Source organism: Lepidochelys kempii, chromosome 11, assembly GCF_965140285.1.
Source record: "Lepidochelys kempii isolate rLepKem1 chromosome 11, rLepKem1.hap1, whole genome shotgun sequence".
Lineage (NCBI taxonomy): Eukaryota > Metazoa > Chordata > Testudines > Cheloniidae > Lepidochelys > Lepidochelys kempii.
In genome coordinates this window covers 48,609,123-48,622,296 of record NC_136390.1, presented here as the reverse complement: position 1 = coordinate 48,622,296, position 13,174 = coordinate 48,609,123, and the positions used below count along the sequence as shown (strand labels likewise).

Sequence of the window (13,174 nt, the reverse complement as noted above, 5' to 3'; positions counted from 1 at the left end):
TCTTAATATATGCTAACTTTTTCACAGAAATGATTCAACACTATATAGACAGTTGCTTTAGTGTTCTCCCCAACTCACAAGAAAACCGTCACTTTGACAATCTGCTTTTGGTAGGGTTGCCAATTTTGGTTGGATGTATTCCTAGAGGTTTCATTACATGACATAATCTTTAATTTAAAAGATTAATCTTTAATTCCTGGAGACTCCAGGACAATCCTGGAGGGTTGGCAACCTTAGCTTTTGGGTTAGAGGTGTAAATGACAATGAACTGAATGACTTAGAGCAAAAGAGAAAGGCACATGCTTCAGCTCTTCTCACACTTTTTGTATCCTTTATATTTTAAGAATGGATTATGTCCATCCTATCTCATTTCAGGAGGATGGACAAGGAGTCGGGTGAGGGAGGACATCAGACTACAAGAGAAGACAGTGTATTCTTAAGAAAACTCCCAAGGCCATAATACAGAATTTGCCTTAAAACAAACATTTACATCTTTAAAACATGTTAATGAAGTCTATTTATATTCAAAGTGATTGATTCTCTGTGAAATGATTTAATGTTTGATTTACAAACAGAAACTGAGTAAAATGTGAATTATTGTTTAGAGCATGAGGTAGAGTTATTGCAGCTTTTCCTTATTATTTATAATGATTTAACTCCTTCATAATATAAATGAACTTTAAAAATCCTTCTTATATAGACAAACCAGATTAGATCACAGCTAAATATTATTTTAATTTGAAATTACTCAGAGAAAATATTACTCCTGGTATCTCTACTTTATGTCATTTGTTTTGTACGTTAAGGAATTTATTATGAAGAATATAGAAGCTGAAATCAAGAATTAAATTTTCCTTTTTAAAAAAAACTAGGAACCTTTTTACTGGATAATTATTTTACAGTTATATTCCAAGTTGAGTATGACAAAGGGGATATATTAGGTTTAAAGTTTTACATTAAACTCTTCAGTAGCAATTCATTTAATAAATAGCATATTTATTACTTAGTTCTCTTGTGTGTGAATATCTTGCCAAATATCAGTGTAACTTTACATTTACTTTCAGAGTGAAAATAACTAAATGTTTGAAACCCTGTGCAATTCATTTGAAATTACTAAATTAAACACATATGCTTTCTTTCCAATATTATTTTAGCTACTAATTACTTGAATTTAAGATAAACAGAATTGTTAATTTTATAAGCTATTTTATTACATAAGCATTAAAAAGAAGATTGTCAGATATTTAAGAGAAGAGACAATAGTACAGCTGAGGTTGTATAAATTATAGGTATTACTTCATAAACACACAGTTCAAAAGTTGTATCAGACTTTTTATCAATTAATCTTGCCCGACTCATCTTTCCTCCAGTAGTTCAATAGTCAGTTTAATATAGGCACTATTTTGTACCAAATTTTCAATTTGTCAAACATTTCTATACTGGATTTTTGATTTTGCAGCCTAGCCACTAAATACATGTATTGACTGCAATCACAAGAACTCTACCATTATCTGTTTAATTTCAGGGAATAGGATACTTCCCTAATAAGAAGACTGTAAAGTATATGCCACTGAAATACCTCTTGCATCAATTTTCCAACATCAGTAGCCCTTCAGTTTGGGACAAACCAAAGACGGTTTCAGATACTCTTGTAGTAGTTACTATTTTTATGACTTGGCTCAAAAGCTTGCCTTAATCTCTTTATTTAGGGAGAAGCTGCAAGCTTGCCAACTTTAGCAAATGTTAATACAGGTCATGCATTCCAGGGAAATATACAGTGAACAAGTGCTGTTCCATTTTAACAAAAGGAAATTTAGAATAAGGTGATGAAGGAGAGTGATAAACGATATTGTTTAAGTCCTACTTCCAGTTCTGTGGTATCCTGCAGATATCTGCTTATACTTTGTTTCATTTTCATTGAGCTGTTACATGAAGTAACTCACTCAGTTTGTAGTGTTCCTGCATTACCTATATTTTCATGGGCAGTGTGGCACTTGTAAGCATGGACGTCATCCTTCCAGTCTCCTCACACTATAAGACTTCATATCCAGTAAGTCCAGAAACCAAAAGGCTCTGAGCACAAACAAGTAAACAAAACTACTGGAACCTGAAGAGATGCCGAACCAATACATGAAGTACTTAATGCGCAGGCTATGAACCAAGCCTTTGCAGTGTATCTAACCAAGACTCCTAAGCAATTCTGTGTTAAAACTGTCTATACTACCAATGAGATGGATTCTGAAGTCATTCCTGAACAACTTTCTCTCCCTGCTCAGGAAGTTTAGGCCTCAAACAACTGATTCTTTCTGTCTCTTCCCTTACTTTCTAGAAACCAAAGACTTTCTAATTGGCATAGACATCTTGGATAGATGAAATCACCCATCATACTCGATTCCAAACTGGAGATCCACACCATTTTCCTGAGTTGTGTGTTGGGAGCATCACCAGGTAAGTTTCCAGCTTGTTAAAGACTCTGCAATCCTAGGTTAAAGGACTGAAAGTGACACCTCACCCAGCCATGCAGCCTGCATGCCCTTTCCAAGCTGGGTTTCTGGGATCCCCATTCACAGAGCCCCAAATCGGAGAAAGCTAAAAGAGCATGCAGGGAACTCTTTGGGGTGGCTAAAGTCCTGTCCCCGGGGAGTCCGAGTGACTATGTAAAATTAGTGGGAACTCCTATCCCAAGAAGGGAGTCTCAGTGCTCTAGAAAGAGAGTCATTCAACCAACCGTGCCACTGGAGATGGGACCAGGTCCCCGTTACACCATCGGCACCAGCGACACCCTACCCAGAACCGTCCAGCACTACAGCGGGCTGCATCAAAGGCAGTGCCCCCCCCCCCCAGCGACCTGCACGTCGAGCCGCTGCTGGGGAGGGATGCGAGGGGGGAGGGCGGGAGGTAGAAAAGGAGACATTACCAGAGTTTTGTTCCCGTTCTTGCTGAGGGGCCCTCGGAAAACTCCCTTGATGTTGCGGAAGTGCCCATTGCTGAGGTGCGTGGAGCTGATGACAATGTAGTAACACTCCATGGGGCAGCCGCCGCCTCCCCTGCCGCCGCTTCCATGCACCCCCGTGCCGGCAGCTCAGGCGGACCCCGGCCGGGCGGAGGGACGGTGCTGCGCTGAGGGGACCGGAGGAAACAGAGCCCCGCCGGCATGTACACCGACCAGCTCCGGCTAATCTCGACAATTAACCCAGCCGCCCAACTGCTCCGCCTGGCAGAGCTCGCGGGGAGCCACGCACGGGAATTGCAGGCGCCCGGGGGCACGGGCCAGAGTCTCCCGCGGTCTCAGGGCAGCGCTGGCGGGAGGAGGCGGCGGCGGCGCAGCGGCGGGAGCGGCAGCAGCATCTCCGTGGCTTTGCTGAAGGAGTCTGAGCTGCTGCCTCTCCCAGGCATAGTGTTGTTATACCGCGCAGCGTTGCCGGTCCATTGCACTGAGCCAATGGCAGAGAGCCACTGGGCTGATCCCGGGAGCTGTCAGAGGAGTACAGCTGTCACACGCCGCCTTCCCGCCTCCTCCCCCCCAGCTCCCCCTCCCCGGGCGCGGGCTATTGTCTCGGCCCCAGCCCCTTCGCCAGCCGCAGCGGGAGGCGGGCAGCGGACCCGAGCCGCCGCCGCCGCCGCCGCCGCGCAGGTAAAGGAGAAGGAGCGAAGGAAACCAGGCCGGGGGCAACGGGAAAGTGGAAGCAGGAGAGGCGGCCCCCGGCCCCCGGCCCTGGCTGGCTGGGAGCCCTTCGCTTCAACTGCAGCAAATTCCTAGAGCCCAACAGCAGCCCAGCCCGAGACAGCGTCCCCGGCCGCCGCTCGCCGCCCGGCAGGGCTCGCAACCTGGGGGGGGGGGGGACGCTTTCGAGTTTAGCCTCGGGTTACTCCGGGATTTGTGGACCGGGACAGCCAGCCAGAGGAGGGAGCAGGGATCAGCCCCCCCCGCCACTCTAGGAGGGGTCTGGCACTGGCAGGCCAGCTGCTGGTGACAAGGGAGCTCGCCGCCGCTGCCCCGTCCTCTTCCCTGGGCTGCCCCAGCACCGTGCAGCTCGAGCACCGCGGCCGAGGGGCAGGGCTCCCCGAGCCCAGCGAGCCCTGGAGCAGTGCCGGCCTTTGCTGCGGCCGCGACCGCTGGTCCTGGGCAGCGGATCAGGGCGCAACGCCCGGCACTTCCCCGGCTCGGGCTCTGCGCGGGGCGGGGCGGGGGCGGTCCGCGTGCTGCTTTTCTCCCCTCTAGCTCCTCTGAGCGTGGCTCCTTGGGAGTGCATACGGGATTCATTAGCAGGCACTTAAAGGGATCAATAGCAGCCAGCGGGCAGCCTGGGGACCGGTCCTTTAGTGGATGGACTGAGAGTTTTATTCCCCTCTCTCTCCGGGCAGTCTTAATTGGTTAATGAGGATTTCAGAACCCTGGACTGTGCCTAGGCATAGGGCAAATGTCACTCTGGGTTCTCCTGTGCCCTCCAGTGGGGCAGAACTGGGGAAATCCCTGTACACTTCAAGTCACTCACGGCATTACTGAAGTTGGACGAAACCTGGGTCCATGCTCCTACTACTCCCATGCCAATCAATTCCTAAAGACACAATAGGTACCAGGCATCTCGCTTCATAAAACTGAGACCATGCTACCTACTAGCAAAATGTTACCTTTTATCCGGCTACAAACGGATCCAGGCTTCGTCGACCGATCAGCCGCCCCCGTGTTAAGGGGAAACTGAATAAGGGCAGGGCCATAAAATACGTTGGGCGAGGAAAACAATCTTGCTTTCTTGAAAAGAACACTCGTTACAGCGCAGGTAATGGGAAAACTTGTCATAGATCGGAGTTCAGCTTTTTTGGAGGGGGTATTGCTTGTTTATTACTACCGCTAAGGGACAGGAGTCTTTCCGTACACTCAGCTGATATATTTTCTAATGTATCCGCTTGGGGGAGTCTGGGAATCTTTAAAATAAAGACCATGTTTACAAAACTTCCACATCACAGACTATTTAGTTAGGGTTGGACATGGGTGATGCAGTGTTTTATAAAAAAAAATCTAGTAAAACTACATCACGTTGTTGATTACAGTTTCCTTGAACACTTCAAATTACATTGAAACACTCTTCTACCACTTCACAGTGTTGTTTTTATTTTTCTAACTGCAGATATTATTATACCCCACTGAGCTGTGAACCTAATTATGTGGTTTTCTCTGACTTCGAGGCACTGTGGTCCCCTTGCTACGGAATGAGGATGGAAATGAAGACACCTGTGTTCTATTCCTAGTTTGTGACAGATCTGTGTCATCACCATCAAGTCACCTTCCTCAACTTTAAAATGTGTAGGATTCTTACCCTCCCCTTATAAAGTGCTTGGAAAAATCTATGGATGAAAAACACTAAATAAGAGACACTATTATTTACTTTCCCCAAATCTAGCCAATATTTAAAACCTACCAACAGTTAATAAATGGTAAGAACTAGTGCTTTGTTCCTTTCAATACCAATAAAACAGATCTTGCATGCAAACAACTCAACATTGTCACAAAACAAAACCTTGTTTTTCCTGTGGATTCAGCCACCTGCACTTTTATTACACATAACATTAAGATGTTCCTAGGTGCCCCTTTCCCCCCTCCAGCCCACTTTACATTCATTGATTAGTGCTAGGAGTCAGGTTTTGTGGCATAAGATTAATTCCATTGCTAAAAATGGGAACTGCAGCAAAAAGAATTAACTCAGAACCATGATGTAACATCATAAAATGCCTCTCAGCCAGCATTTGCTCCTGGCAAGCAAAATATGATGATCCTATCAGTTTGTGTTAGGAAATAAGGAAGCTGCTTCTAGGAAATTCTGATGGGTGTCACTTTCCTGTCAGAATTTCCTATCTTTACCATTTGTATCCTTGATACAGAAGGCAACAATTTATGATAGGAGCCTTCCTCCTATTAGAATTTGCTATCTTCTCTAGTTCTCATCTTGCAGTAGGTAGTAAATTTTGGCAGGTGTCAGTCATCCATCAGAATTTGCTAGCTGTTGCACCAATGAATCAAATGATGAAGGTAGGACATTGTGACAGGTGAGACATTTGTCAGAATTTGCTACTAACTGTTACAGGAATGTTTCAGAAAATAGAGAGTAAAATCTATCTATGTGTGTGCATGCACTGCTCCCCTCCCCCCCCCCCCCAAAGCAAGTAGCAAGATTATTACAAAATAATATGGGTTTTGAGCCACCTCACCATCATCAATGGTTGGTAGATTTAGTATCACAACACACTGGCCCAAACCTAGTCTTTGGTAGGACTACTGATGTGAATAAGGTGTGCAGGATTGGTCCCTTAATGCAAACAATCTACTGTGGCAAGATACATTTATTTCCTTGTTATGAAGACAGAATGCCAATTGTGAAGTTTAGACTGCAAGTTTTTTAAGGCAAGGGCCATGTCTTCTTATCTGTTTATACAGAGCATAGCACAATAGAGCTCTGACCATGACTGAGGCCCATAGGAACTACTACAAAATAAAAAATAAATATTAATAAATCATAGGAAGTGGCAGGAGGCAGGAAAAGAGAACATCACAGGAGAAGAGATGATGTTAGAAGATTGTGTGTGAATCCTTACAGGGGTATTTCCTATGTGGTATGGGAATTCTGTATCATGTCCAGGCATCCGAAAGATGTGTAGTTTTGTTTTAGTTACTTTTATGGAGTGCACTGACTCTAATATAAAATATTGATGTGCTAATATCAATTGTCTATTGAAAACTACTGAAAGCAATAGTTTACAACAGTAAAGTATGTCAGTTGTATGGCAATAAGCACAACACTTAAAATAATTTTGTTACCACTGTGACTCTACCTTCCCAAATTGTCATGATCTTCATAGCTTTTCTCTCTGGCTGCCATGCTGGCTATCATGTTCCATGGAATCTGTGTGTTCTTCATGCTTTATCCTGTGTGTCAACTAATATGTTATTGATGGTAGAAATTATGATCCTGGGCCTTTGTCACACTACTGCTAAGTACTTGACCCAAGCACATTAATAGCAGCTGTCAGCAATAGCTTTTTCAGTTTCTTTCCCATAATCCTCAGACTGCTTGGGAACCAAATAAATGAAACCAGCTGACAATGCACATGGACAGTACATAGGGCAAATGTAAAGTACTCTAACAGACAAATCAATACAGTTGGATTGGGACTAGTTTAGGGGGATGACAAAATATTAAGCAGGTAAAACAAGTCCAGGAAGAAAATAAATGCCTGGCTTTCTATGATTTCATTGCTCCTAGCAATTGTTAATAAATTTAGAATGCACATATTATAGTAATATTTATGTGACCACAATGTTGATTGTGGGATCAAATAATAATAAAGTACTGTCTATTTCCTTTTTTTGAAAAAGCAGTAAAATGATTAAGAACTGGCCATTTAGAATAGGCAGTGAGCAAACATTTATTGATTTATAAAAATCCATCCATAATAAAACCAGATACTCCACTGAAGTAAAAATCCAAGGACAAAGTAATATTCAAAAGCCACCTGACCTGTGATTCAAAGTGCATACTATGTACAGATACAATATCATATAATACTTTGCACTCATATAGTGCCTTTTATGAGTAGATGTTAGAATATCTTGAAAATATCAATTAATCGGACCACACAACAGCTCTATGGAAGGAAGGAATTACAGGATTCCCATAGAACTGCTGGGTATACTGACACTGAAAAGTCAAGCGTTATGCTCACAGAGCAAGTCAATGGCAGAGCTGGGAACCAAATTATTCTGACCCCAAGCCTCTGCTCTTACCATTTGGTAATACTTCTCTCCAGTGCATGCAAAAGTGAATTAAAGTTTCCAGGTGTGGAACGTTTTTTTTTGTTTGTTTTTTTTTTTTTTTGCGAGGGAATTAAAACTAGACATAATGTACAAAATGGACAGTCTGGGGAGGGAACCCCGGATATAAAACATACACAATCACAGCATTAATATTATATTTCTCTGGTTCCCAAATAAATAGTCTTGAGGTTTTGTGCAAACTCTTAAAAATGTAGTTATCCTAGTATAACGACTGGATAAAAGATTAGATCTAATTATATCTTGAATTGTGGAGCATGTAAGTAAAATAGGAATCACTGAGACAAAACTGATTTCCCTTAAGCCAATTTCAACTTGTTCATTTAATGGTTCTACAGTATCTTAACATTTTAAGCCAAACTCTGCTGTCTTCAGCAGTGACTGGGGAAGGTTGTTTTGTAGGCACAGTGAACACACCTTAGGGTTATATAATTATCTATCATATGATTACAACATTCTTTTATTATTCCTTTCATAGAAATTTTAACTTTCAGTAGTACTTTCTATCAATTCATATCAACAACTCCTACATAATTGTTTTTTAAAAAGTTCCATAAATTTAAGAAGATAACAATGAATAGACAGAGAGAGGAGAACAACAAAAATGAAAAGAACTAGAAATCACCTTCCTTGAAATAAGACAAAGAAAAATATTTTCAGGGACTGAGCAGAACAAAAATTGTTTTGGACTTCTAAATACAATGTTAATAGTGGGCCAACCAACTTCTGGGGTTATGAAGAGAATTTCCTTATGGACAAGTTATTCCATAATTGCCCACTTCAGGGAATCTTATACCTTCCTCTGAAGTATCTGACACTGTCCACTGTTGGATGCAGGGTACCTGATTAGACAGACCACTGTTTGATCAGGTATAGTAATTCTTATGTTCCTACTACATATCCATTTTCAGTAGCATGTAATGTTTTCAGATTTTTGGCAGACATACCCATGTTCCTTGTGTACAAGAGTTAGTTCCAGAAAGTATTGTAAACTTTTCATCATGGTTGTGAATAACTGGCCTACTCCATACACCCAAGTCTGTGAACAATTTATATTGTGATCTGTAACAAAGAAGAATATCTGGAAGGCTATGATACTTCTTGCTGGTGATGAAGGTAAGGTTGCCACCTTGTCTCAGACAAAATTTTATTCAATTCCACAGTCACCTCTCTTGTCAAACTCTGCTCCTCCCCAGACTGAACTACGCACTGTAATAATTGACTCAGTAGTCAGACTCTCCTTCTTGATGGCTGCTTCCTCATGTTCTCTTGCCCAATTTATCTCTTTTCCCCTCCCCCACATATCTGTCTTCCCACCCCTGGTTTCACTCATCTTCCTAAGCGTCTGCCACCTCCTCAATTATTGACCATACACTTTTTAGCTCTTTCCCCTCCCCTTTCTTCTGCCCTTAACCTTCTATCAGTCTATGATTCCTACAGACCATAAAGCTTCTCCCTTTCTGTCCTCTTCCCCACTCTCATTGTTCTACTCTTCCTCTAAAATTTATGGTCTTGGATACTCTAGTTCATTCTGCCTTGTTCAATCTGCAGTCCTTCACCTCTTCATGAGAGTATCAAACCTGATACTAGCCATCCAATGCCCCATTATATTCTCCCTATTCCTCATTTGAATAGCCTGCAAGGAGTTGTGGGACTATATATATTCTTAAAAAGCAAAACTGCAAATGCAAACCCTAGCACCCAGATACAGGAGATGGATTTGTGACAATCGCTGGAAGGCTTTGGGACTATAACACAATGAATGAGTTGTATTAATCAACACACAGTGGGTAGTTTTTCTATCTGTGACAGATATAGTGCTCAATATTCTGCCATTTAATATTTAACAACATTCTTCATTTAATAAATAATCCAAGCATAATTTAGTACAATTTGTTCTTCAGTAAAAACATATTCTTCATTTTGCTTAATAGTTCTCAAAGCATATTACAAACTACAGAATACCAAATAGCTTTATGTGAAGAAATCATTTCACCCACCACTGAAATGCACCCAATGGTGGTAGAAATTAGCAACTGTTCAACACTCACAAGAATCCCAATCCAGCTCCCATTAAAGCTCTTACTGATTTCAATGGGAGTTGAACCAGCCCAAGGATACAGCAAAGTCTTTCTAGGGATCTGTTTGTCTCATTCACAACTTTATGCCTTTTTTTAAGCCACCCCATATATTTAAAATAGCCTCTTTCCATTGGACTATCCTAAGTCCCTTCTGACAACGAACTTCTTCCATTAGGCCTTCCATTTTTTTTTTAGTTCATTTCATGTCCCTTTTCCTTGTGCTAAGGGAAAGGTTAAAGAGGCATGTTCAGTTTACCCTTTCTACACTATTATCTATACTATTCATTATTTTATACCTCTCACTTCTCCCGTTAGTTATTTTCTCTCTAAAAAAATCAATCCCAATCAAACACAAAGGCTTTTTTTCCTGAGTTGACACAGTGAGATTTAGAACCCACTATATGTAAGATCCATTCAAATTACTGCTTCATCACCTGGCATTCATCAGCAATGAATTTTGCCTTGCATGCTCTGCATTTATGTAGCTTTATTAGCTGTGTATGGAGTTCTTCAAAGTCTTCCCTAGACTTGGCTAATTTAAACAATTTTGTGTAATCTATGAAATTTGCCATATCACTGCTCACTGTGTTTTCCAGATCATTAACAAATATATTCAACTATACCAGCTCAAGAACAGATTCTTGGGGCACCCTATTGATGATGTTTTGCCATGTAAAATATTGATAATTTCCTATTGCTTTTTTGGGCCCAGTCCTGCAAAGATTTATCCATGTGAGTAATTCTACTTGACTTCAATGTGACTGCTCATATAAGTAGTTACATGGATAAATCTTTGCAGGATTTGGCTCTTTGTTTTCTGTCTCCTAGCCAGTTTCGTGTAGCCCACAAAAGCTTATGCTCAAATAAATTTGTTAGTCTCTAAGGTGCCACAAGTACTCCTGTTCTTTTAGCCAGTTTAATATTTTACCTCTTATCCCGAGACTAGTTAGGGCTTGTCTGCACAGTAAGTGGAAGTAAATGGAACTGCAATAATTACATTTGTTGAAATTCATACCTTTAGTTATTTTGTTCCAACTCTTCCTTTTTTGATACCTCAAATCTCGGACAGTGCTTTAACTTCATTATTTAAGAAGAATATGGGGCAGGTAGCTTTCTAACATCCTCTACGATAAAGACTTATTCACAGAAATCATTTAGCTTCTCTGTATAGTCTTTATCCTCCTTCATTGCCTCTTTAATCCCTTAATAGTCCAGCTTATTCAACAATTCTCCCTCAGTCTTTCTGTAGTAAGTAGATACTATTACTCAGACGTTCAATTATAGTTACCTCTTGAACTGGCTCTGGTTTGACTCCAATGAGCAGTCATTTAAATGTCAATAAATTGCTTCTTTAAACCTTGTCCCCATGTGACATATATTATGACCAGTTTACACGCAGTGACGATTTATAAATTCTGTATGAGATTTTGAACTTTCTGTATGTGACTTTACCAAACTGTAAACTCCATTTTAAATGTGGGGTCTACTTGTCTCCTCTGTTGTGCTTTTGCATCCAGCTTGGACTGCAAGTCCAAAGGTGGGTGGCAAGGGCTAACAAAAGATGGTTGTTGATTTACGTGCTTAACCACTGAAACATAATTGCTCTAGATAAAAGGCATCTGCCCTGATGAACCAGTTTCTATTGTGAAAACTGACCATTTATTCCTATCTTTTCTTTCCTCCCTTTTAACCATTACTGATCCATGAGAGGACCTTCTCTCTTGTCCCAGGCATGCTTAGTTTGATTAAAAGACTTTGGTGAGGGACCTTGCCAAAGAAAGACTTTCTGAAAGTATATTGATTAGATTATCCTTGTCCACATGCTTGCTGATGCCCTCAAAGAATTTTAATAGATTGGTGAGGTATGATTTCCTTTTACAAAAGCTATGTTTACTCTTCCCCAACACATTGTGATCATCTTTGTGTCTGATAATTCTGTTCTTTACTATGGTTTCAACCAATTCGGCTGGTATTGAAGTTAGACTTACCATCATGCAATTCCTCTGGAGCTTTTTTTAAAAAAAGTCAGCATTACATTAGCTACCGTCCAACCATCTGGTACAGAGGTTGATTTAAGTGATAGGTTACATACCACAGTTAGTAGTTCTGCAATTTAATATTTGAGTTCCTTTAGAACCCTTGAGTGAATACAATGTTGGGTTGGTGACTTATTACTGTTTAATTTTACAATATGCCATTAATTATTGTCAGGCTGACATATTTCAGAAATGCCTACTATGTATTCCCAGGTAAATGACTAAATTCTCCCTGATCTCCATAATGAACTGGATACAGTGATGACAGTGTGTGATCCCAGCTGTGTTTCATAAAACTCAGCACAAGGTGTGTCCTGCCACAATGACTTTACAGGCAAAATGCAATAAAGCCAGAGAACTTCTGAAAGACTTGACTCACAAGCTAGCACAATACCCATGTCAGGACCTTCAGTCTTTCCAGAAGCAGTGGGCCATTGAGCCTGTAAACCATGAACTAGCAGGCACCAAGCAGCCCTTTCAATGCTTTGCACCTCTATGAAAGGGAGTTAACTAAATAATGAGCCAATGAGGCCACTGCCATTTCTAAGATTACAATTTATTCTGGAATGGCGCTGACTATCTCAAAGGCAGCACAGGCACAGAGTGCCCTTAGGGGAAGCCCATTATAAATGTAGGAGTCAGCCACAAAACCCAGATCAGGACCTGGATCTGGGTACAAACTTTCTCCAGTTGCATGGTATTCAGATCAGAGGGGTTCAGCTCTCAACTCAAATCTCAATATTAACAGAATTATATATTAGTGCAAGAGTAGTGAAAGGATGTGTAAAAATCATTTCTATCTTCACTGAACTTCTATTTACACTTATAAAAAAGACAAATGAAAACCTTGAAATCATTCTTGCAAGGACAGAGTAATAATTATAACCTCTCCCAAACCACTATTTCACGTCATCATTTTCAGTTCAATAATATAATTCTCAGTGGAAATAGCTGAATTTAACCAGAAATGACAGTGTTAACAGGTCAGAAAGTAGGGATACATTACTCTTGAATGTTTCAGTAAAAATAGGAGATCAAATGGAGGAAAATAAATTATATTTGATTAAAATTCATAGTATCTAATATGAGACTCAACTACACATTATAAGAACTCATTTCTTGTTGTTTGTAAAGATCATAGAAAAGAAGGGGAAAGGAAATACAAGGACCATTGGTTTTCGGTGCCCAATGTGAGACACTTTAAAAGGGGCCTTATTTTCAGAGACTGG

General features: G+C 41.0%; 2 protein-coding genes across 4 annotated transcripts in view; one reads left to right on the top strand and one right to left on the bottom strand.

Annotated features, from left to right (window-relative positions):
- ZNF804A (zinc finger protein 804A) overlaps positions 1 to 3,485 on the bottom strand; it is a 235,289-nt gene extending 231,804 nt beyond the window's left edge. Inside the window, exon 1 of one of the 2 annotated variants that reach the window (XM_073306099.2) lies at positions 2,918 to 3,485. In XM_073306099.2, the coding sequence (XP_073162200.1) occupies positions 2,918 to 3,028 (111 nt within the window). In that variant the 5' untranslated portion in view covers positions 3,029 to 3,485. The remainder of the gene's footprint in view (positions 1 to 2,917) is intronic. The other variant, XM_073306100.2, reaches the window with a different exon arrangement.
- On the top strand, positions 2,082 to 5,446 carry LOC144929127 (uncharacterized). Of its 2 annotated transcripts, none has more exons than XR_013634421.1 (2): positions 2,082 to 2,448; positions 5,130 to 5,446. XR_013634421.1 is itself a non-coding variant. In XM_078847986.1 (2 exons), exons 1-2 carry the CDS (start codon positions 3,155 to 3,157, stop codon positions 5,154 to 5,156), a joined length of 507 nt encoding a protein of 168 aa, XP_078704112.1. In that variant the 5' UTR covers positions 2,918 to 3,154; the 3' UTR covers positions 5,157 to 5,446. The 2 variants fall into 2 exon arrangements, 1 of the variants encoding a protein (XP_078704112.1); XM_078847986.1 differs by lacking the exon at positions 2,082 to 2,448 and adding an exon at positions 2,918 to 3,634.
- Positions 5,447 to 13,174: the final 7,728 nt, after the last annotated feature.

Coding starts and splice junctions, on each gene's coding strand:
- LOC144929127 (XM_078847986.1), top strand. CDS start 3,155: ATGTACACCGACCAGCTCCGGCTAATCTCGACAATTAACCCAGCCGCC. Junction 3,635..5,129: donor CCGCCGCCGCCGCCGCGCAG/GTAAAGGAGAAG, acceptor TTCTAACTGCAG/ATATTATTATACCCCACTGA.